The 25,412-nt window shown below is 47.4% G+C and overlaps 1 protein-coding gene across 6 annotated transcripts in view; it reads right to left on the minus strand.

Moving 5' to 3' along the window:
• PALLD (palladin, cytoskeletal associated protein) overlaps nucleotides 1-25,412 on the minus strand; it is a 396,405-nt gene that overhangs the window by 13,912 nt on the left and 357,081 nt on the right. For 5 of the 6 annotated variants that reach the window (XM_058670012.1, XM_058670015.1, XM_058670016.1 and 2 more), the window contains 6 exons: nucleotides 23,543-24,196; nucleotides 12,410-12,545; nucleotides 10,476-10,574; nucleotides 9,596-9,646; nucleotides 8,200-8,421; nucleotides 3,396-3,545 (listed from right to left, as the gene is read on the minus strand). In XM_058670012.1, coding sequence (XP_058525995.1) covers nucleotides 3,396-3,545; nucleotides 8,200-8,421; nucleotides 9,596-9,646; nucleotides 10,476-10,574; nucleotides 12,410-12,545; nucleotides 23,543-24,196 — 1,312 coding nt within the window. The remainder of the gene's footprint in view (nucleotides 1-3,395; nucleotides 3,546-8,199; nucleotides 8,422-9,595; nucleotides 9,647-10,475; nucleotides 10,575-12,409; nucleotides 12,546-23,542; nucleotides 24,197-25,412) is intronic. The other variant, XM_058670013.1, reaches the window with a different exon arrangement.

The following is a 25,412-nucleotide window of genomic DNA, read 5'->3' on the forward strand; positions in this document are numbered from 1 at the left end:
GTTGTATTACAAGAAAAATCCATGCAGCTGTCTCCCTTCAAACCCAAATGGATTTTAAATATGAAAAAATGGCAGGTCATGAAGGGACATCCAGGAAGCACAGTCGGCTTCAGTGTGTGTCAACCGGACTTCTCACTCTTGGGATGAATATGCACATCGAGAGATTTAGTTTTGAACTTTGGAAGTTTTTTCAGTGCCTATTTAGGACATGTCTCTTCTAAGTCATGCTTCAGTTCACAAGTGGCAAGAATGACAAAACATCTAAATACAGTTGAGCATCCTTAATTCAGAAATCCAAAACTGTGCTGACACAGTGCCCAGAAAATGTTACATTTGTGATCACTTTTATTCAGGATACTTAGATTAGGGGTGCTCAACCAGGTAAAGTATATGCAGATATTTCTACGAACAAACTACTATGAAATCTGAAACAAGTACGGTCCCAAGCATTTTAGCTATGGCATACTCCACCTGTATATATTAACATTATCAAGGTGGAGTAGTGGAGTCCATGTAGTGAAGTCCATTTCACGTTCTAGGCCCTGACATACAAAACCTACATTTGGCCTTTTGGGATTTAACGACTCCTGAAGACTCCAGGAGGGGAACGAGCAGTTCTATACTTGGAATTAAAGTCGCCCAGGTGACATGCTCGGAGACTTGGGCCAGCAATAACTCTCAAATGTCATAAATATTAAAAATGCTCTCGCAGCCATTTCAATGCAATACACACACCCGCATGCTCAGTCTAAAGCCCAAGTGTCCACTTTTAGAACTTCCCCAGACCCGTGATGAGTTTCTCCCCTTCATTCTGCCAGTTTTCCACTATGCAAGTAGAAGGCTGGACTCTCAGCCCCACCTCTTACTGGAAATACTAGGTGTATCAAACTAAGCTCCACAGCCAGCCGCAGCTGGGATTGAAGGTTACTGTGACTTTGGGGCTCTTTTGTGCCCCTGACAAAGTGTATTCCTAAGACCCTCTGTTGAAGACATGGCAGGGTTGGGGTCTACAGACAGAAAGGCTGGCTGCAGAGAACCAGTGTCCAACACGGGGCTCAGGTGGGGATGTGGAAGGATGGCCTGGGGCATGTGCTGAGGCAGTGCCCACTCTGTTGGGGACTTCTCTTGATCCTGTGGGTGCAAACGTGGCTTCCCAGCCCCATGTGTGGCTGGTGTCAGCTGTGCTGTGCTGTGGCCATGGCCCAGTCTCCACCCATTCCCACAGCTTTAGGTGGAGCGGGTAGTGAGAAGGAAGAGCCAGAGGACCACAGAGCAACAGCATGGCTCCTCAGGTGTCTGCCAAGCATGGGGGCTACCACGTGGGGTCTCGGGTATCTGTATGACTCGGACAGCAGCCAGTGTGTGCTGGAGAAGCACACTGAAATCCAGGCTGAAATGTGGACTGTTTGCATCTGCAGTCCCGGTCATCAGAGATGGCAGTCAAGGGGCTAAGTGACTTGTTGAAGAACGCACAGGCCACAGAGGCTCCATGGGAGATTTCCCTGATGCTACAGCCCACCTCCACTCCTAACCATGTGGTCTGGCCACCCAGCCCTAGGCCTTCGGTTTCTCCACTGTTGCCCTTCAGTCTTGACCTGTCTGGTGTCATTACTTGCTCTAGATTTCTTTCCCTTCCTCCTTTTCTATGTTCACAAAGGCAGTTTCTACAGGGGGCTGGGGAGGAGTTGGGGGTAGGATGACATTTGCTTATTTCATGGATACCTTGGAACTGATCTATTTATGTGATAGAACACGAACCATCCAAAATTTGTTCTCAGCAATCTTCCTTCATCTCCTGACTTCATCCTAGCTTGCCAAGAGTCTGGTCCAAGACCCTTGCTGGTCAAGGCTGCTCTGCCACCTTGAACTCTGCACTACATCATCGGCAGCAATCGCCCGGTCCTTCTCTTAGAACTTTTCCACATGTACAAATACATTACTGTAATTTGAAGATGACTAAAGCCAGACTTATAACTGCAGCTTTGCATTTCCATTCTTCTGTCCTACAAGATGGCTTATACCAATTTACAACGTGTTGGAAAAAATGCCTCGCTGTTCCTAACAGGATGCCAGTCCTGGCACGTGCTTAAGGAACAGTGACGATTCTTTCCTCGTAATACATCCCAGCCCCTCCAGCAGAAAAGAGGAATCAAGAACTGAACAGCATGAAAAAAAAGAAAAAACCTGCATTTTTTTCTTGAGTTTTCCATTATTTGATTAACAGGCAGGAAACAGGAAGTTAAAACATGTTAGTGGTCAAAGAGGCATGGTGAACATACAGTAAGTAAAACAAGGTAAGTCCCACCTTTGTTGCCTCAAGGGCAGCAAAAGCATGAATGCCACAAGCATTCAAATGCAGGGTGATGCCCATGTGCTTCTGGATTAAAAAGGTCAAGCTCCCAGCAGAGGCACTGCCAGGGCAGTGTGTACTGGGCTGGCTCTCAGTCTCCCTGGCTGGAACACTTGAGCTTCATTCTAACCCTGATGTGGCTGCAAGAAAGTGGCCTCCCATGACAATGGACCAGAAAAGCAGATAAACCCCACAGAGCCATTTCAAAGTTAGCCTGTAAGTGTGGTCAAAATTATATCATCATTTCCTAATGACACTTCAGTTTCTCCTTGAGAGAAACGATGAAACAGATGCAAACACATAAGAGACTTTAAAAAGTCCTCCTAAAAACATGACTATACAATAAAATTGTGGATTTTAGCTTCCGTTTTGCTTTTGAAAGATAAAAGGTATTATCTTCAGGCTTTATAAAATTAAAATGATTATCGTGCATTGAGCTCATCCAGTGCAGTCACTTCTGACCCGTCTGTGTCCCACAGACCCTGCAGAATGTCTTAAAATGAAACACTGCATCAAGAACAATCTGCAGACTTACCCTGAGAATGGGACACCCAGCAACTGCCTAATAGATTCAGAAAGGTGGTTGACCCTTTAAACCTAAACCTCAAGCCAATACAAAAAAAAAAAAGCCTTTTTTTGTGGGGGGTGGCAGGAAACAAATCCAAATGCTCTCCACAGGCAATGTAAACACAGTAATTCCTCTACACTTACACACTCCCTCATCCTGTTGGTGTGTGTTTCCTTTTTAGATAGTTTCACTTTTTTGAATTTTCCTGCTGTAGCTTCCCATACCACCCATTCACACAGTGACTATTTCAGAGCACACAAGAGGGAACAAACCTCTGCCCTGGATCACTACCGTGGACCACTTGCTGCACTGAGTGAGTTCACACGAAAAAGAAATTTTCTATCCCCAGAAATTGGGATGGAATACAGCTTCATAAGCCACAGCAGCGGCCCCTCAGGTTTCCATCGAGCAGTTCCCCTGGCCACTCACACGCTCCCACTCATAGCGCTGGGCCCAGACCTCGCGCCCCCTCCACACCTGCGGGTTGGCAGCCATGATGGTGTAATTCCCGTCGTCGTCTAGGGTGGAGGCCGCGGTGTGCAGAGAGCAGGTCCCATCGAGGTCTCTCTGAATGATATAGTGATCACTCTTCGGCGAGATCTGCTTCCCATCTTTAAACCAATAAATCTGGGGGTGCAAAGGATTAGAGATGGTAAGCGAGCAGCCACAGCACGTTCGCTCGCTGCCTAGAGGACTGCTCAGGATCCAGTGTGTGGGCTGCAGAGCTGAGCTTCCATGGTCAAACATTTAACTGAACGAAGGAACATTTGAACAGAACATTGATTTCTGAGCAATAATAATAATAACCCACAAAAACTGGTAACAATTCCAATCCAGATTCAGTTAAAAATTATAGATCCTTAAAAATAAATGGATATAGGGCCCGGCATGGTGCCCTAGTGGCTAAAGTCCTCGCCTTGAAAGCCCCGGGATCCCATATGGGCGCCGGTTCTAATCCCGGCAGCTCCACTTCCCACCCAGTTCCCTGCTTGTGGCGTGGGAAAGCAGTCGAGGACGGCCCAAGGTCTTGGGACCCTGTGCCTGTGTGGGAAACCTGGAGGAAGTTCCTGGCTCCTGGCTTCAGATCACCATAGCACCAGCTGTTGCACTCACTTGAGGAGTGAACCATTGGACAGAAGATCTTCCTCTCTGTCTCTCCTTGTCTCTGTATATCTGACTTTGTAATAAAAAAATAAAATAAATCTTTAAAAATGGATATAAACAATAAGAATCTATATCATGCTTGTGTTTTTTAAAATACTAAACTTTTTATGCAATTTCATTATGCATTCATTTCATTGATGAATTTCATATATGATGTAACGGAGGGGTTTCTGCTGCATTTCCGCAGTGATCATGTCGCTGAGGTGTTTTCCTGTTTGGCCTCTGTCCTCTTTCCAGCAAAGGGGCAACCACAACGTATTACTTGTCAAGACAAGGTGAAAAGGCTGTATGAGAGAAGAAAGCAGACCTTGAACTTGCACCACTCTGCTGAGATGTGTTCACCAAATGCAGGTGGGTGCCAGGGAGGGTGCCAGAGTGCAGGGCTGGGGAGGGTGGAGGTCTACTGCGTTGCCTCTGGGCCAAGAGGTATGTGATAAAAAGGCTGAAAAGCCCAACAGGGAACTGGGACTGACAGAAAATTCCAGTGAAAATCAAGTAAAAGTAAATTATACTCAAGAAAACACCAAAGTACTGGAGGCACAGTTTTAAGATACCTAACCTGAATGATGGAGAGGGAAAAATTAAAATCTTAATATTGATTAGAAAATTTTACCTCTTTTAAAAATCCTTGCCTCCCTCATTTTTAAAATAAGATTGGTTTATGACCATTTTGTTCTTATTTTTTTTAAGAGATTTATTTATTTATGTGAAAGACAAAGTTACAGGGCAGGAAGTGGGGAGACAGGAAGGGTGAGAGAGAGAGATCATCCATGAGTGGACTAGGCCAAAGCCAGGAGCCAGGAGTGGATGTGGGGTCCAAGCACACAGGCCATCTTCAACTGCTTTCCCAGGCCACTAGCAGAGAGCTGGACTGGAAGAGCAGCAGTTGGGACTCCAACCAGCACTCACATGGGCGGCCATGTCACAGGTAGAGACTTAACTAGCTATGTCACAACACTGATCTGGTCATTTTTCACAATATATTTATTTGAGAAGGCAGAAAATGGGGGCTCATCCCTCAAATGCTCTAATTGGGGGGTGCACCAGGAATGGGTCTCCTGTGTGGTGGCAGGGGCCAGCTACTTGAGCCACCACCTGCTGCCAAGCAGGGTGGGCTTCGGCAGGAAGCTGGACACAGAAGCCCAGCTGGGACTGGAATCATGCCACTCAGCTCCTGGCCCCTACCCTGAATGCCACCCCCAGTTGCCATGTCTGATGCAGGACGTGAACTGCCCAGTCAGCAGGTGGGTCCAGCAGAAGGCACCTCAGCGCCCACAGCCCCACCTGCCATCACCAACGTGGTGTACTAATCTCTGCATCGCCCTCCAGACTTAAGGTCAGGGAAGACAGAAACTCCCTTCTCCTTTACGCTATAAAAAACATTTACTTTTTTGAAAGGCAGAGTGACCCAAGAAACGGAAGGAGAAAGGCAGGGAGAGAAAGTAAGAGGAAGGAGAAGAGCGAGGAAGGGGGAGAGAGAGAGGGAAGAAGGTGGCAGAGAAGACGGGAGGGCGAGAAGGAATCTGAATAATCTTTGTGAAACCTTTATTTTTAATACAGGAAAAGCCTAGCAACATCTAATACTACATAGATCAACTGCACTGTAACTTTTCTAGTTTATATCTTCCAGTTAGTTTCAAATGTATAGGAACTTCAATCTCTGGATGCTTAAAAACAAATCAGGCTTCCCACAGATTTGATGTTTGGTTTTGCTTCCATTTTAGCACAATCCGTACAGCTCAGATAAGTGACTCTTGGGCTGCTGTGCTCCCCTGCTCAGCGTCTGTGTACTCCACACTTGTCAAGTTTGGCTTACTCTTTTTTTTTTAAGACTTATTTTTATTGGACAGTCAGATATACAGAGAGGAGAGATAGAAAGGAAGATCTTCCATCCATTGGTTCACTCCCCAGTGGCCACAATGGCCGGAGCTGAGCCGATCTGAAGCCAGGAACCCGGAGCCCTCTCTGGGTCTCCCACGCGGGTGCAGGGTCCCAAGGCTTTGGGCTGTGCTCTACTGCTTTCCCAGGCCACAAGTAGAGAGCTGGAAGGGAAGCAGGCAGCTGGAACATGCACCGGTGCCCATACGGGATCCCTGCACATGCAAGGCAAGGACTTTAACCATTAGGCTTCTGCACTGGATCCTAGGCTTCCTCTTTCTAAAGCAGTTTCCCCTCCCCGACCTCTGCCTGCAAACGATTTTACAAATCACAGACTTGAAGTCTTGGGGCTGGCAACATGGCGCAGTAGGTGAGGCTGCCACTGCAGTGCTGGCATCCCCTATGGAGGAAATTCAAGTCCTGGCTGCTCCACTTCCTATCCAGCTCCTTGGTAATGGCCGTGGAAAATGGCCCAAGTGTTTGGGTCCTGCAACTACCCATGTGGGAGACCCTCAATGAAGCTCTTGGCTCCTGACTTTGGCCTGGTCCAGCCCTGACTGGTGTTGCCATCTGGGGAGTGAAATGGCAGATGTGAGATCTCTGTATGTATGTATATCTCTCTCCAGCTCTCCCCATAACTGTGATATCAAATCGATCTGTCTTTAAAAAAGAGAGCGAGAGAGAGAGAGAGAGAAGGAACTGGGCACCACAGCTGTGCATGTGCCTCAGTGATCACGACTGAAGTAGACATTCAACAACAACTACATTAAAGTTTGCATAACCATGGCTTCCCTGTGTTACTTCACATGGTATAGAATCCTCTGCACTTGGGAAAGTTAGTTCATTTCACAGAGCTCAGTTGAGCCATTTTCACTTTGGGAGTAACCACAATTAGTAAATGATACAGATGAGTGACGAGCTCAATTATTCAATGGATGTTTCCAAGGCCCGCCCTCCTCCTCACTTCCTCCTGCCCCCCATCCTTTACACTCTGCTCTTGGTACACTCCACCAATCTTAATTTCTTCTAATGCCCCTAAAGGAAATCCTGAACCTCACACATTTTACATCCTGGGTGTTGAGAAAGCTCATTTGTGTCTCATCCTCATACTACACATGCTGTATTTTTCAAAGGTTGGTTTGTCTAGTGGAAAGCCAGATAGCGACAGAAAGAAAAAGCCTGGCTGAGTCTGGGGGTGGGAGGGAGGTGGGGAGAAGAGATGGAAAAGTCAGAATGTAAGAGAGGTCAATAATTTTTATCTTTGGGACAAGACCTCTGTCCCTGCCACTGTCCCCATCAAGCAATAAGCCCCTGATCTAGCCAGCGCGAGGCCAGGCTGGATGCCTTACCCTGCCCCCCTGGTGTCATGTATGGCCTGGGGGGCCTTAGGGCCAGCTGTGAGCTGTCAGGGCAGGTGGAAGGGGTACTGACACCTGAGATTTCCAATGGGTGGGCTTCAGCCAGTGTTGCCCCTGGCTCCTCTACTTCTAATACAGTTTCCCGCTATTGGTCTGGAAAAAGCAAAAGATGGCTCAAGTGCTTGGGTCCCTGCACCCATGTCAGACACCCAGATGGAGCTCTAGGCTCCTGACTTTGGGCCTGGTCCAGTCATGTCCATCGTGGTCATTTGGAGAGTCAACCAACAGAATAAAGATCTCCCTGTCTCTTCAGCTCTCTCTGTAACTTTGTAATAAAATATATGTTTTAAAATAAAAGTGTTGTTTGTTTCCTCTATCTTAAGGTTCATTTTCCAAATGGTCCCAACCGCTTAGGTCAGGCCACGCTAAAGCCAGGATCCAGGAACTCCATCTGGGTTTCCCACATGGGTGGCAGGAACCCAAGTACTGGGGCCATCACCCGCTGCCTCCCAAGCGTAACAGCAAGAAGCTGTTTTGGAAGCAGAGGAGCTACAACTGGAAACCAGGACTCTGGATAGGGGATGCGGGCGCCCCAAGCTTTGAAAGCAAAACTCTTCCTTAACAAGATACGGTCTGCTGTGTTCTGGGTATGTCCTTCTGAATGCATCGGCTGCCCCCAAGGCAGCATTGCTGACACTTGTGACCCTGGGGAGGACACAGAGTCCTGGTTCTACCGTCATGAGTGGATTAATCCTGCCCGAATGCTGGGAGTGAAGCCCTGAGACACCCTCACCAGCTCCAGGACTGCTCAGCCTGCAGAACCGAGGACCAAAACCACCTTCGCTCCAGGCACCGGGACCCGCCGCAGTGTTTCAGCTCACCTTTGGCTTTGGGTTTCCAGCCACTCTGCATGTGAAAGTCACAGGCATCCCCTCAAAGATCTTGAAGTGTTTCAGCTTCGTCTCGAAGAACGGGGCCACTCCGTTTTCCACAGGTGCATCTCCATGTTGAATGTCATCGCCTGATTCATCCACAGGAGACCTTTCTAGCCTGTACTCTATTTCACTGATGAGTCTCTGCTCACAGCTGGACACTTTGTATTCCTGTATCAGACAAAGCAAGTTCACTTCAGCCACTGCAGTCCCTGGGGCCATGGTCTGCCTCAAGAGTTCCCTTCCCTTCTCCAGTAAAGCACATGGGTATATTTTTTTATAAAAGAACTTAAAAACCACTTGGTCTAAGTCTGGCTCAATTTTACACAAGGCAAAACTCAATGAAAACATCTGGAAGCCAGTATACATGATTATTTCAAACTGTCTTCAGGTCCACCTTAAAAAAAAAAAAAACCCACACACACCAGAAAAAAGCCAACCAATGAACATGACTTTTTGTTCTTTTTTTCTTTCTTGGCAGATATATGGGAGAGACTAGGTGGGTAGGGTGGTGGGAATAGAGGAAATGAAAAAACAAAGAGCAAAGGCTAGGTATTCCTGAACTGTTTGTAAAACTCAAACTGGCTGGGCCACTGCAGGAGAAAGCTGGATCTTGGCAGGACCCCATTGCGCAGGCACACAGCACACACGGCTGGAAGCTGCGGTGTTGCCGGAATCCTATCAAAGGAGCAATGGCCAGGTCACCACCAGGTTCTTTTCTCAGGTAACAGCTCTGTTTCTCCTGGGGCCCTCTCCTTTTAGTTCTGCAGAGATGGGCAACCCATCCACCGTGAAAGTAAACTAGGACTGACAGTCTAGTCATGAGGTTGGCTGCAGAGAAACACAAAAGCAAGACAAAACAAACCTGGACATCCCCTGGCGGGCAAGGTGGCCCATTTGGAAACACTTCTTGTTTGCTATTAGGCAAGGGGTTATTCTCACCTGCTTTTCTGCTACAGAAGTTACTCAACTCTTAGTTCAGTTTGTTGATTAGAAGGGAGGAATACAATGGTATGGGGAAAAAAAATCAAACTGCAAAAAAGCATGCCACAAGTTGTTTTTGTTTTGTGCAGTTACTACACCCTTCTAGAAACATAGACTAGAAAGCTTTTTGAGATTTGAAGTTCACCTTGCCCATTCATGACAGAAGTAAAATTCCTGTTTGTTGAGAATTCACAAGAAAAATAATGTGGCAGTAATGCTGTGCATCTGCTATACATGCAAACTGATCCTGGTCACTGCCCTTCTGATACACGCGTGACAGTCCAGACAGACACACGGGTGAAAAGGGAAGCCGGGAGGCACACAGTGGACATGAGTGAGAGAAGAAGGCAGAAAGCTTGACCTTTTGACCTTCCAGAGGACTCCCTACAGAAGCGTGAGGAGACCCGATGTCCTGTAATGGCAGAAAAACAGAAGTGAAGGCTGACAATAAAGGTAACGGGAAGGAAGCACAACTTTGAGCGTCCTCGAAGTGAAACTTGGAGGGTTGCAATCTTTCATGTAGAAAAGCGATCTGATTTTGAAGGCAGGCCCATGTCTCAGTGGACAGGGGACCCTTGGAGCTTTTCTTTTGTACTTCCTTGTAGCCTGAGACCACATGTGGAAACTCCAGCCAGAATCGGGAGATCAGCGAGCCACTGGCACCAAATCCTGGAATTGACTTTTTTGTGTATGGTGGTAGCATGGGAACCAAAACAGTGTTTTGAGAATTCTATGGATTAGTGATTTATAACCACACATGGAGGCAGATAAAGAGGCAGTCTTTTATGTACACAGACTGTTTTGGCTTAATATATCTGACTATATATTAAGAATATGACTATATATATTCCTTGCGTACATATGAACAACATAGTGGGATCTACTCATTAGCTATTTCCATCAGTGTCAATGAAAATGTCTCCATACAAAACTTTCATTATAGCACAGGATAGAAAAATCACATACCTGAAAGGGGAATAAACTAGTCAATCAGAAGATTTTAAAAAGTTAACACAAATATCACTAACAAATGATTCTGGCAGCCACTCAGCATGGTGTCTGGTACATAGCACATGTTTAATAAATAACACCTCTGAGGTTGGTTTGATGACACTGTTTTACAGTGACTGTGCCCTCCGCTGTTCCACAGAACTGATCTCAAGAATGGAGTGCCTGCAGAGCACGGAGAAGGGGACGGTGCTGCTGTCCTTTTTTCTAAGAAGTCCAGACCCACAGCATACCTGATTAGCAGCTTCCTCTTCTGGCTCCTGAACGTGAAAGACGGTGGCACTGTCAGCACCCAGCAGCCGCCGAGCCATCCTCTCCTCGTAAGTTAACCTCTAAGGAAATAGGTCACAAAATGCACAAAATTAGGGAGGAAAAAAGTCACAACTACATGTTGCCGAAGACTACAAAACCAGAACGAGCTGCCTTGCTTCCTGCCATCTGCCTCAGATCACTGCATTCTTTCTGTTGATTAAGTTGTTCTACCTGTCACCTCCCCTCTGATCCACTGGTATCCCATGTTGGGAGATACCAACTAATTTTTTTAAAGATGTATGTATTTATTTGAAAAAGTTACAGAAAAAGGAGAAGGCAGAAATGAGGGAGAGGCACATGGACAGAGACGGCGCTCCTTCCTTCCCTGGGCTCACTGCCCAACAGCCACAAAGGCTGTGGCTGGGCTGGGCCAAATTCAGGAGCCAACAGCTCCATCCAATCTCCCGTGGGGGTGGAAGGGACCCAGGCAGTTGGATCATCTTCTGCTGGCTTCCCAAGCACATGAACAGGGAGCTGGATTGGAAGCGGCACAGCTGGGAACTGGTGCTTCTACAGGATGTCAGTGTGACAGGTAGCAGCTGAAGCAGCCATGTCGCAATGCCAGGGCCCTGAAAACTAACCTTGAGGGCTGCCAGCTGACCCAGCACACATTGTAAAGCGGGAATAAAGCAATGGGGCAGCCACCACATGGAAGATGTGGGCCATGTCCTTGTACGTAATGAAAAACAGAGGAAATGTGTCACCTGCAGGCTTCGGAGCAGCCAAACAGGTTATAGGACTAAGAAGCGCAGGAAAGTTGCCCAAAGGAGAATCCACTGTTCAAGAAGGAAAGAAAATGGACAGGCACGGCCGGCCACCTGAAACAATCCTGCCAATTACCCCCATGAAATGTGGCTAGTAAGCAGTGCTCAGGTTTAGGCCCACACAGTTTTTGCTAGGTCATTCTTAGGTTGTAAGTCACAGCAATGTTTTTGTTCTGCAGGTGCTTCATGCATTTAGGGTGTCTTAGGATGATGGCACGAGGGGTGGGGATGTTCAGAGACCATCGGCCCTATCAAGCGCATTTTACAAACAAGAACAACAAGGCAAAATGTACAGAAAGCACAGAAGTGATTTCAGCTGTTTCCAAATTTCAGAACTTCGATAAGAATTCTGGAAACTTTCTAATCAGGAAAATATGTTGGATAAATAAAAAAATTCCAGTAATTGCTGGTTCTGGTCCCAGATGAAACCAGGAACTGAAATAAGTCAAGTGCCAAAGGACAAATCATCTCAAAGTTCAGACAATTTTACTTAATGAAGACACAGCAGGAAGAGGAGGAGTGGAGGTCAGGTTGGGGGGCTGTCAGGTGACTGCATCAGTTTCCAGCCACACTCCGCCAGCACTTAGCTGGGTTTCAGCAGCAGTTTCCCCAGCAAAGGGGATTTTTTGTGTAGAAGCAGCCCTATATTGTAGGATCCAAATTCTCTTTTTGGTAACCTGCACAGCAGCCCCTGGCCTCTGGGTAAATACAGACCTGCCCAGAGTGTGTGGGCTCCCTGCCTTGCAGCATGTGCCAGGCCACATGGCATCCTATGCTGTCTGTACATGGTCACAGCACCATGCTCAGGTGTATGCTCTCAACTCCAGGAGCTGCCCTTCCATATTCCTGTCCCTGCAACTCATCACGTCACCAAGACTGAGGAGGAAGAGGAAGCAGGGAAGATCATGGTAAGAGGAAACCTATCTCTTTGTCTCCCTGCTCCTTACATTCAGGCCCTAGTACTAAGAAGGCTGTTGAGACTCAAGAATTCTGTAGACAAATCTTCAGAGCCTAGGTCCCAGTGAGTTAAGCAAAGAGACGTCTGGTGCAGGCAGTTCCCAACCCGGCCCAGGCCCTGGAGCTCTCAGTACCGGCTGCCCATTGTTCAGGAGGTCCTCCTTGAAGCGAAGTTTGCGTTCCAAGTCTTGGATGACAGCATCCTTTGTGCCCTGGATCTCCTCGTCAGAGGCTATCCTTGCTGTCCTGCCAGCCTTCTTTGGGAACCCCCTGAGGGACAAAAGCAAAAGGCAGTAGAGTCAGTTGTCAGGCACAGACACCCCAAACTCCCCAGGCCCGCACAGACAGCTCAGTGTGTCAGCGTGTCACTCCCTCTTGCCCAGACTTTATAGCGCCCTGGGAAAGGAGCGAGAGAGCTGCTCTCAGCAGTTCAGGAAACCCTAAATCGAAACCAGTGTTCAAGGTTCCAATAGCTGCGGGAGTATGTCTTAGGACAGTAAATTCAAGCACAGGGAAGACTTGGTTTAGTCCTGGGGAGGCAGCAATATAGAGGAAAAAACCAGCTGATCTGTGATTTGACAAGTGTTTAACATCTTACTCTACCTCCTATTAGTTTTTGGCCCAGAGTCTGTTTCTTAACATCTTTTCTAAAGCAGATAGAAGAAACATACACCACATGTGAATGTTGAAAAAGTTTGGGAAGTAATCATGCTTCTTTCATACTCTTATTTCTTCTTCCGGTCCATATAATTCATTTATTTAAAAACTATCCCTCCCCTATTTCTAAGAAAATATAGACTGAATGTCCTTTGCCCCAACTACTTGGGGATAGAATGGTTTGAGTTTCAGATTTGGGAATATCTGCATACATACATATAGTTTGCAGATGGGACCCATGCCTAAACCTGGGCTTCATTTACGTTGCACACACACCTTAAACACACAGCCTGAGGGTAATGGCAGAGACAGCTGTATTGCACCTGCGTTTTGACTATGACCTGTCACTTAAGTGTGGAATTTTCCAGTTGTAGCATTACACCAGTACTCAGAAAAACTCAGATTTTGAAATATTTTGGAAGTTGGATGTTTGACTTGGGTATGTTCAATCTGCATCACGGCTGTCATCTTCCCTGGTATCCCTTTGCATCCTTCATTTGGCTAGAGCCTCCCAACCACCTGAAGAGCCCTGGGCTTTTCGTAGAGGTAGCACCTCAGAAGCCTTCGAAGGCCAGCAACACTGCCCGGCCGAGTGAGCCCAGGATGGGTGTGGACTCACATTTGTTGGAACCTTAAGGAAATTGCTTCCCCTTTTATTCCTTTACTCTCACAGGGCAGTGCAGATTTCATGAGAAATGGAATACTATTTCATAGTGAAAGGAATGACCCATCACAACTCATCCCAACAAGCCAATTTCAAAAGCAAAATGTGGGATTAAAAAACAAAAAGTCACAGAGAAAAATGCATATAAATGTATTTCCATTTATAGATGGATTACAATGAAATAGCCCACAGTCAGAAAACTTGTTCTCAAAGTGTGTTCGTGGGACCAACATCAGCATGATCCAAAGGACTGCTAAAAATGCAGACTCTTGGCCTTAGTGCAGACCTATGTGACCAGTGAAGTGTGGCTTGGGGTTTAGTGATTTGTGTTACAGCAAGTCCCATGGGTGACTATGACACACATGAAAGCTTAAAAACAGATCCAGAGAAACATATACACATGGTAGAAATAAAAGAAGATAATGGTCGACTCTGAAACTCAGAGTAGTGTTTACCTCCTACCGAGGAAAGGAGGTGCAATTGTAGAAGGAGACCTGTTAGCAGAAGTAATAAAATAGAGCAGAATTTCTAGAGGTACTAGAAATAGGTAAGATTTTCTATACTACCAATGATAAGATATTTCTCATGAGTCAAGGGCATTGTACACTTGATGTTATGGACAAGGCAGAAAGTTCCAGGCTAAGGATACATGCACACATTGGATTCACTAACTGACTCATAGGTTCTCATTGTGTCACTCAACAGGGCTGGCAACAAGATGGTCAGATAGGAAGGTGCTGGTCCAACCCTTAACCGTATCGAGACTCCGGGAGTCTGTCGCCTGCACCTGCTCCTCCAGGCAGTCACATGCCCCTTAGTCCACCTCCCCCTGCTGCCTTGCTACATTGTTCCTGACTGTACTGGGTGTTCACCCTCCTGACAGGAGCCCTGCCAGTCTGTGTGGACTCAGTCCCCCGGACGGTTAGCCAGAGGTGCCGCAATGTCAGTTTGCTAAAGGACAACAGAAGCGGAGTGAAACGGTAAGGTGCTCTAGTTAAAAACGTCCCGTCGCCAAGGCAGTGTATACTTTGAAAGGAACTGTACACTATGAAAGGATGAATCTTACAGTCTGGAAACTGTACCTCAATAAAAATTCCAAAATGAAAAAAAACCAATTTACCATCTACAATAAGAAACACACAGGAAGCAGAGGTTGCCTGCTCCTGTGAGCTAACACACCATGTAACAGCAAAAGCTGCAGGCTCCAGTCCATGGCCAAGACAGAAGACGTCATCCATGACAAACCAGGACGGAACAATCTGGGGCCCCCAATGAACATCGGGGGGAGCACTATGCAAACACACTGCGGAACCGTGCCATCCAAACCTCGTTAATCAAGTCAAGAAACTCTTCACATAATCAACTTGCAACTAAGTCTTCTGATCCTCACAGTGGCAAACAGCCCAGTAAAACATGCCATGCCAGCTCTGTGATTTCGAGTCATTTACCCTTGTAGACTAGAATCGCACATTAAAGAAAAAAAAATTGAAATGTTACAATGTCCTGTGGTTGAAGTTCAAGGAAACAGCCAAACACATTGGAAATTAATCTTGATAGGGAACTGGGCAACGGACCTGAGAGAGCCTGATGGCAGGAGGTGAGGGGATTAGGGTTTACAGCCTCAATTTTGAAAACCATACATTCTTTAAACAGCCATGCCCACTGGTACAGTGGGTTAACCCTCCGCCTCTGATGCCAGCATCCCATAAGAGTGTCAGTTTAAGAACCAGCTGTTCCCTTTCTGATCCAGCTCCCTGATAATGCACCTAGGGAAGTAACAGATGTCTTAAATCCTTAGACCCTGCACCCATGTAGGAGACAGAGATGAGTTCCACTTGGCCTAGCTGTGACTGTTGTGGCTGTGTGGGGAGTGGACCACCAGACTGAAGACATCTCTGTCTCTTTCTGTAACTCTGCCTCACAAATAACCTTTCTATAAAATGTGCAGAGGCCAGCACCATGGGTTAGGAGGTTAAGCCTCTGCCTGCATTGCTGACAATCCCCTATGGGCACTGGTTCATATCCTAGTTGTTCCACTCTCCATTTAGCTCCCTGCTTATGCCTGGGAAAGCTGCAGAGGATGGCTCAAAGCCTTGGGACCCTGTATCCATATGGGAGACCTGGAAGAAGCTCCTGCCTCCTAGCTTCAGACTGGCTCAGCTCTGGCTGTTGTGGCCACTTTGGGGAGTGGATCAGCAGATGGAAGATCTCTCTGTCTCCCTCCTCCCCTCTCTCTAACTCTGCCTTTCAAAAAAAAAAAAGTAAAAAAAAAAAATCTTTAAGAACTGTGTATATTTTGATGTCTTTCCTAACCTGGCACCCTCTCTCCTCTGCAACTCTTTTCCCCAGGGTCTGTCAGCCTTTAATGTCTCCCAGGTACCCAGGTACAGTTGGTTATTGTACCATGTTTGTTTCCTTATTAGCACCCATCACACTGCAGTATGTGTTCTTTAAATATGGTCCCAGTCACCACGGCTCTTCTGTAAATTACAATGCTTGTTAACAGACACTCAAATAGTATTGCTGGGATGAATGAATGGCTGCATTATGGATCTGCACTTTGACCCCTGTCTAACCTTCTCTCTCTCCTCGGTCTTGTGCCAGAACTATCTGAGGTCAGACCTCATGTGCAAAGCCAGCCTCAGAACAAATACCAACTGCAGCATGCGGGAAGTAGAGAGCTGGGTTTTGAAGTCACCCGAGAGGTAAAAGGTAGCTCTTGGTTACCTCAGACACTGCAAACATACAAGTTTCTACTGTTGCTCTCAAAGCTGAGCAACATCACCAAATTGCACAACTGTGTGATGACAAGCAGCCTCTGATGACAGAAGGTGTCACTGAGTTTGACCGCAGGCTATGTGAGAGCTGTGCTCTCGGCGCTAATGAGGAGGACAGGGAGTATCGCGTGACCATCACGGGCAGATGAGATCAGCTGCAGAGAAGCAGAGAGCTTTTCCTTTAAGACAGCCAGAAGTTCCACTGGACAAGGAAACATCTATTCACTGCAGAGGTTCGACTGCTTGCACAGCACTGTCTGATGCACTTCATCCTTCCAGCAGGTGATTAGAACTGGTCTCGTGCATCTCGCAGAAAGCCCCTGTGCCTGGGGTTCCTGTCACATATGTATTTTCTTGTTTCAAATATAACTATTAACGTTGCTCTTTGGAGGAGGATGTCATGGTGCAGCATGTTAAGCTACTGCTTGGGATGCCTGTACCCCATATTCAGAGTGCCTACGATGGAGTCCCACCTCTGTTTCTGATCTAGTTCCTTGCTAATGTTCCTGGTAGGTAGCAAATGACAGCGCATGTACGTGGATCTGTGACACCCAGGTGGGAGACCCAGATGGAGATCCTTGCTTCTAGCTTCAGCTTGGCCCAGCCCCTGTGGTTTCGATCATGCGAAAAGTGTATCAGCAGATGGATGATCATGCTGTCATTGTGATTTTCAAATAAATAAAAATAAGCACTTAAAAACATATACTCTTTGGGGCTGGTGTTGTGGTGAGACACGTTAAGCCATCACTTGCAATACTAGCATCCCAGTTCAAGTCTTGGCTGCTCCACTTCTGATCCAGCTCCCTGCAGGAGCTCCTGGGAAAGCAGTGGAGGATGGCCCAAGTGCTTGGGTCCCTGAACCCGGAAGAAACTCCTGGCTCCTGGCTTCAGGTTGGCCGAGCCCTGGCCATTGCAGCCATTTGGGAAATGAACCAGCAGAATGAAGACTTGCTCTACACACCCTTCCCCCATTCTCTGTCATTCTGCCTTTCAAATAAAATAAATTTACTCTTTGGCCCAAGTAAGGATGCTTATAATTTCTTTTAGTAAGTCAGTTTCCTAAACACAGTAAGGTTACTAGCATTATAAAAATGTTTACTTAATTCCTGGTTCTCCCTTTTCTAATAACATTTTATTTTATTTACAAACCTCAAGGCACTCATATTTTCTGGATCTCAACAATACTGCAGTAAAAATCAATAGGAAGTTAACAGAAATGTCTAACAGCTATTCCAAAACTGTTACTGAATATCTAGCTATGCAGTATTAGTACAATATGGCAATAAGAATTTTAGTAAGCGTAGAAGAAACAGTATTAGTTTCCAAAATAAGCTTGATGACACTGGTTTTCTACCACGCATTACAAGTTTGCTGTATAAAAAGTAAAAAATGAAGATACAAGGCCAATGCCTCAATGTTGCATTATGTGACATGGCAAAGGCAACCAAGTTCAAAAGGTTAATAACCAAACTGGGTGTAAGTCAAGGAGCAAGGTACCAATTCTAGAAGCAAGCGGGCTGGAAAGGGCGGCAGCTCTGGTTGGAATGGCTGCCGATAACTCCAGGAAGGGGAGAAGAAGCTAAGAAAGCCACGGAGAGTTGATGAGCAGGCAGCAAGTGGACAAAGGGAGAGGAAGGAATTCCGGGTCAGTGGATAAAGGCCCAAGAGCCACCCTCCAAGCTATGTGACTTTCGTGACTTAGCTAAAGGTTACACGACTCGTTTCCAGTGGTGTGAAACATGGATGGTAACCTGTTTCATAGGATTACAGAGGAGACAATAGGTGTTAATGTGAATTAAAATGTTAAGTAGACGTGGTATAGTAAGAGCGCCTCTGGAGGGGCTAGCATTAGACATTCAGCTTGGGGGTTCAGCACAGCCCTGAGAAGAGTTGAAAAAGAGACCAGGGATTCTGGACTAGAATTTCCAAGAAACTGCAAAGAACCCTAACCAAGTGACTTTACAGTGCTCAACCCTGTCCTGGGTGCTGGGAATACAAGGCTGGGTAAAAGGACACTGTGATACAAAATCACCTTTGGGTGGTGGGGAGGGGCAGCGGGGAGAAAGGGAGGGAGGGAGGGAGAGACAGAGAGAACACAAGAGCTGGGAAAGGGGCCATCAGAAAGGTAACAAGAAGTTTCTCAGGCAAAGCTTTGGCAGGGTGAGCTTGTTTTCCTATAAAATAGAGTCTGTGTCGGAGCTTAATAAGTTGGTTGCACTCCCCAAAGTGTACCTGCTTTAGATAAATGAGGAATGATAACCCATTAAGAGACAGACAAGAGTTATCTGGTGACAAAACCAATTTCCTTTCATGATGGTTTCATACAATTAAACATAGCTTACTGAAAGTAAATTGTCAGCAAAATCAGAACTGAAAGTCCACATAGAGACAAACCTTAGCCAATACACAACCCCAACAGGCTTCCCTCAGTAAACACTTATTATACACACTCAGTCCATCTGTGCAAAACAGTACTGATCTGTTTACTCCAGCTGTAACTCTAATTCACTTGCCAGCTCAAAAAGGGAACTCATGTGGCTGGGGCTAGAATCACCCCAAACACGCATAGCCGTGGCAACCAGCACGAGGCCCCAGAGGTCTCTGCTGCTGGGTGATCTTCAAGCATCCTCCCCTTGATACGCACTCAGTTCCATCAGTGCATTTCAGAAACTCAGGTCTCCAGAGTCCAGTGTTGATTTAACAGATCAGCTATCAGGCCAGCAACCAGAAAAACAGTTTAACTACTAAATTCACTCCTTGCGTTCAGTGAAACCTGATGACCACATCACACAAACTTTGTGAGCAAACTCCCTAACAAATTGGCACTTAGATATCTTTTATATTCAAGAATGGAATCTACGCATGAATATATTTTTTGAAAATCCCGAAGCCAAGTTTTTATGTATCCATTCTATTTTTTGTAACTCGATTATTATGATGAAGCCAAACTTGTTTAAGCACAAAGAAAAACGAGAACATTACACTGAAATGAAAATCAACACCTTTAATTGTCAAATGCCTTTTCTAAAATGATGATGGTGCTGGGGACTGCCCTGCTCACTACCTCTGCACGACTCGGAACAGCGCCACAGACCACGCAGCCGACCTGACTCCCAGCAGCTCCTGGGGCACAGTCATCCACAAAATCATCACCCCTTTGTGCAGGGCCCTGGAGGCCCTCCTACTAACCCGATGCCCAGGGTTGAACACAACTTTTTCTGGGCTGCTGTTACATACAAGATGCTAATGAGTCCATGGTCCCAGGGACCTCCAACCCCTCAGTTCCCTGGTCTCTACCAGCAAATGACAAGGCCAGCACCTGCTTTCATGAGGGACAGGGTGACAATACTGGCTGCCAGGCCTGACAAGATTCCTGTCTTTTGGGTTCTTTCTCAGTGGTTACCACCTTGCCACCGTCTTTTCTTGAAAACTTCCTAAAATACTCTATCGTGAAGTGAAACCTACAGCTATTATCTGTTACCATCCTTTTTCTCAAGGTTTGGGATTTTACTGTTTTCCTTCTGCACCTGCTTTGGTTAATTATCACATTTACTAGAGATCCGCCAAAGCAGTACATGCAGGGCTAAGCCACGGTACTGTCCCCCACCCGCCCCCTCCACCGCTCAGGCCCCGCCCAAGTCCTGGGAAATCCTGCACCTCTAGGCTAGAGAATGACGACACTGTCCCCGCCCGCTTGTTTCTTCTAAGTCAGGGAGAAAGAGTGGGACAATGAGATCATGCCCGTAAAGAGCTGAGTGCCTGCAGAAGAAAGGCTCTCATTAGGACCTCCCAATTAGTACATTTTTTAATTGACACATGCTCCTTTTTGTCATACACAAAGACCTACTGATGTAAAAGAGGCAATTAAGAGTACAAAACACTATAGCCCTGTGGCTGTGCAGCACTCCCCTGTGAGAACTGTGAATGTGGGCAAAAGATCCAGAGGCCGGCCGATTCCCAGGCTGGGCCCTGCATGACGCGCCTCGAGTGCAGCCGGGTCAGAAAGGCTTTGCCCTTGGCCCACGGGGCACCGGCCAGGCTCATGGGTGCCCATCATCTCCTAGGACCAACCTACCAAGCGGAGGAACAGGGTCACAGCCATGAGAAGGTGTAAAATTAACCATTACAGGAGTTGAGGGGGAACAGGCTACACTAATTTCATAAAAGTGCATACAGATGTCCTCGAAGGAACATTCTCGTGGCATCCTTCTGCAAAAATGGCCCGGCGTCCTATCTGTGTCGGCAGCTTTCAGCTGGGCAAGACCTCCACGACCGGTGAGCCCACTACCCCAGGGAAGAAGGAAGCTGCTGGAAGGAGACACTGAAGACCCGCAGTTTTCAATTCACCTCCAGCAGCATGCAGGTGCCAGATAGGCCCACTCACTTCTGCCTTCTTGGCTTCGGGGTTTATCACTGGCACCCATGACTTCTGCGCCACCCTTGACCTCTAGCCACGTGAGAAACAACCTTTTCACAAGCTGTTTAGAACCTGGGTAGTACCAACTATTCCTCAAATTAACACTAGAGCAAGGCTAAACACACAAACAGGATACAAGGACAAGCGTGCAATAGATGACTAAGAAAACAGACTCATGGGCATTTAAACCTTTCGTAAAACAAAGCAAAGCAAAAAACCAACTCTCCCGAATTAGGTATAATCAATCAATTTGCTGGGACCTGACATATACGGCAAAACTATCCAGTGAGAAAAACAACACATCTAAGTGAAACTGGATTTGCTGTTGCGATCACAAGCTCCCAATAAAGCGTGCGTGTGTACACGCGCGCGCGCACACACACACACACACACACACATGCCAACAGCTTGGTAGTTCCTATATGCGTAAGTATGCCAATTAGCCATGGTCACCCTCAAAAGGGATACTCTTGGGCTAATTATCTGGCTTACAACCATGAATAAATAGCAACTTTTTTTCTGCTTTCAATTCAGAATGCAAATAAGGGTTCCCATAATACACCAGGGGAAAACAATGCCTCAAAAGACACAAGTAACCAAGCTAAACCACTGAATACGCCAAGTGCATGTGATTTAGCAACAGCAAAATTCCTTGGAGACAAAGCGTGACACGCAGGAATGGCTCACTGGGCTGGCCCCAGGACGAACATGTGCAGTTCAGCATGGCCACTTCACTCTAGTGTCCCAGCGCTTAACCACCTTTGGGTGGAGTTTTCCATAGCCACAGAATCAGCAGGGCTTCTCCATGAACTTTTAAGAAATGACACAACTACGGAAATCTTTCGTGGTAACAACGAAATAGTCTGACTCCATAAAATGAGCTTCCTGTTACTGGAAGTTAAGCCCTTCAAGCTGCAAATCTTTAGAGTCACAAAGATTGGAATAAACCACAGCTTTCACTGAAGAGGATAAAGGCAGGATCACCCAATACCTTTTAAAAAACGTTCGCTCAGCTTCTGTATGAAAGACATTAGAACCAATTATTTACTGTGTGTCTTCCTGAAGTGTCTTATACCAAATTCCCACTCTTTTAAAATCTGTTGTTAATAATTTCCTTCAAGACAATATTTCATATTCTGTCAGCTACACAAATGACAGCAAAGCATGGGAGAAAGACAGTTTTCTTTAGGCAAGCCGACCACTTTCACCAGAAACCTGTTACGGCATCATTGCTAGGCAGATTCCACTCCCTTTTTTTTAGAAGTCTCTTCAAAAAATTTTGTGGAAATATGAATTTCAAAGATAAGTGTATTCAGGGGCCAGCACTGTGGGATAGCTGGGTAGACCCTAGGCTGGGACTGCCTCATCCCATGGTGGAGTGTTGGTCCACTGCCCACCTACTCCACTTCTGATCCAGCTCCCTGCCGATGTGCCAAGGAAACAGCCCTGGCCCTAACACTTGGGTCCCTGTCAGCCATGTGGGAGACCAGGTGGGAGCTGCAGGCTTCTGGCTTTGGCCTGGCCCACCCTGGCCACTGAAGTTAGTTCAGGAGTGACATTCTGCCTTCTAAACAAATCGTTTAAAAGATAAGCATAGTTTAGTGCAAAAAAAAAAAAAAAAGCAAGCCATCATGACTTTTTCATAATTTGCATTTTCTACAAGCTTTTTAAAGTACCCTCTTGCTTACACCTGTCTTCTGACTCTGCTTTTTCCAGTAAGGATGTCAGAAGCTCACAGGATGCCAAGCACAGGACCCACATAACCAACATTCCCCAAGTGCCCAGCCTACCCAGAGCTCCCTGGTCCACCTCGGCCAGACTGGCCACAGCAGTACTTGCCTGCCAGGTGACCCAGGACAACCCTGCAATGGGAACGCCTCATGGATGAATGAGAATAACCGCATTCAGCGTTTCCTTCTTTTCCTCTCAACAGCTTGGGCTTTTGGCCAGAGCTGCAGGTATCAGCCGAGCTGAGACAGGTATTGAAATGCTTAGGAGAGGGGTCAGCTTGGCTCCTCTTCCCCAACCATGCCAAACACCTGCTGCGGGCGCTCCTGTGGAAGGCTGCCTGCCCGACTGTAGATGTCAGCCTGTCTGTCCTCAGAGGAGCTCCATTTTCAAGATCTGGTAGAGCTGCCGCAGCACTGTTGGGCACAGGCAGTTACAAGGGAACCTGCAAATGCTGCCCACCGGGAGCCAGGGGCCTTTTGCTCCAGCTGGGGCGCTCTGGGGACAGGGACAGACCCCAGATCACCAGGTCTCACATCCTAGGGCGCACACCTTCATTTAATGGTAGATAGACAACAACCTGCTTGTTCCCCTTCCAAACAGTCACTAGAATGTGGGGAAAGTTTTGATGACTGCTCTTTTGGGTTTTTCTAAATTCCTAACCTCCTGCTTACTAAGCAACCTCATGGGAAGTCAACACACATGGGGTGAAATTCAAGTTTAGTGGCCACGTGACTGCGAGAGGTGGCGGGTGGGAGATTTAATTACTGCTCCTTCAGCTGTGGACTCTGGGGCAGGTGAAACCAACACAGGAGACCTGCTTAGCTGCCCGCCCCATCAGTGCCAGCCCAGGCCACCCTCGTGGTAGTCATCACCGGCACGGGGATTGCGAACAGTGCCTGCTGGTCACGCAGAGGGCACCTAGGGAAGAAGTGCTGGACAATGCCGATGTGGCATATTAAACGGGATGCTGGGGTTCTAGGGCACTGCGGAAGTGTAGGAGCCGGGCGGCGCTGTCACTTACGCGGGGGTGACGCCCTTGGGTAGCCCCAGCGCGTTGACAGCAGCTGGCGGCGGCTGCGAGGGCAGCAGGGAGCTGAGGAAGGCCGCGGGCGTCTGGCTGTGGCTGAAGCGGGCGGCGGGCGCGGGGCAGGGCGAGGCCGGGCCCGGGCTGGGCAGTGGCGGCGGTGGTGGCGGCAGCGGGAACACGTCGGGCACCGCAAAGGCCGCGCTGGGGCTGAAGACCGGAGGCGGCGGCGGCGGAGGCGACGGTGAGGACGGGCCCCAGGAGCCCTCGGCCTCGGAGCCGAAGGGCTGCACGAAGGGCGGCACGGGCGCACGGCCGAACTGCTTGGGCGTCGGCGACAGAGGCGACGGGAGGCTGGACGAGCTGGGGCTGGAGGCCGGCGTGCCGTGGCCCGACGCGGGACCGAGGTTCTGCGCCGCTATGAACTGCTTGGGGCGCGCGTAGTTGAAGGAGCCGGAGGACTGCATGGCGGAGGCGGAGCGGGAGGCGAGTGCGCTCATGGGCTCCGGGGAGGCGGGCGACGCGCAGGCCGCGAGCTCAGGGAAGGCGGGCGGCGGCGGGAAGGGCGGCGAGGGAGGGCCCGAGTGCCGCGCGCTGGCCTCCTGCTCCAGGCGGATCTGGTTCTGCAGCTGCTGGATCTTGAGCGGGTCCCTGCGGGCAGAGAGAAAGACGGAGACCTTCAGAGAGCGGCTGGGAGCCACGTGGGCCACGCGACGAGGCCGGCAGGGAGCCCACGGCCACCGAGGGCCACCCCACACTCCAGCAGCAATGGGGCGCAGCTGCGCACAGGTGTAACTGGCCAGGCTACAAATGCTGATGGCGATTGTGCCCGACACTTGGGAGTCGTACTTCATTTTAACAACAACAACAACAACAACAACAACAACAACAACAAAGAAACAAAAGCCAACTTTTGACCAGAGTTATCAGGCTTCTGATTTGTAGCAAATTTTGAAGAAACTATCAGAACCAGCAAGTTGAAAGATGGAAAACATCTGACTCAAAGTTATTTTTGGCAGATTTGTATTGGTCATTTGCCTTCAGTGCGGTCAACTCATTATTCAGTAAATTCAACTGATTTCTATTGAAGATTTACTGTAACCTCGTTTTTTCTTCCCCTTACATCTTGAATCGCCAACGACTTAAACACATGCAAACTTAAAAATACACAATTGAGAGACATGTATTTTAAATGTGAATGTGGCCCTCAGAGGTACCAAATGGTTTTTAAATACATCTAATACTGTACATCATTTTATAAAAATAAACTCTATAATAAATGGTTTTCTGTACTCTTCCACTAACCCCTCCCGTGGCCAGGAAGCCATCAACCTGGCCGCCCCCCGCCCCGTGCCAGCCTGGTCTCACTATGCCCACACAGTGCTTTCAGGCGCTCTAAAGTTGGCCTGGCACTGTGAGTCAATTGCCCATATATTGTCCATCGATAAGCAAAAGTTTTAGTTTATAGTTTTGAAATAAAGACAACAGCTAGTAATCATCTAAAAATATTTTTTCTTTCTTTTTCCCCTCAAAGCTTTTCTGTTGAGTCAACCAAGATTTCTTTCCAGCAAGTAAAAATATAGGCTTCATTAGGGCTGTGAAAGCACTTGGACGGCAGGGGGCGCTACAGCAAGCCGATAAAGCAGGCAAAGTTCTATGAACGGAGAAAGTTATATGCCTGACCATAAAGCTTTTTAAAAACGTCAAAACCACACGCGAGAAGTTCCTGAATCTTTAAAACTCAGGCTTTCAGAGACTCGAAGCAGTAAAATGAACTGAAGCTACTGTTAAAAAGTAATAACTACACTTTAGGCATGTTGTGGCATCTCACTGTATGTGGGAACATAGAGTTGTCTGAGAACACTTT

The sequence above is a fragment of the Ochotona princeps genome, chromosome 11 (genome assembly GCF_030435755.1).
Source record: "Ochotona princeps isolate mOchPri1 chromosome 11, mOchPri1.hap1, whole genome shotgun sequence".
Lineage (NCBI taxonomy): Eukaryota > Metazoa > Chordata > Mammalia > Lagomorpha > Ochotonidae > Ochotona > Ochotona princeps.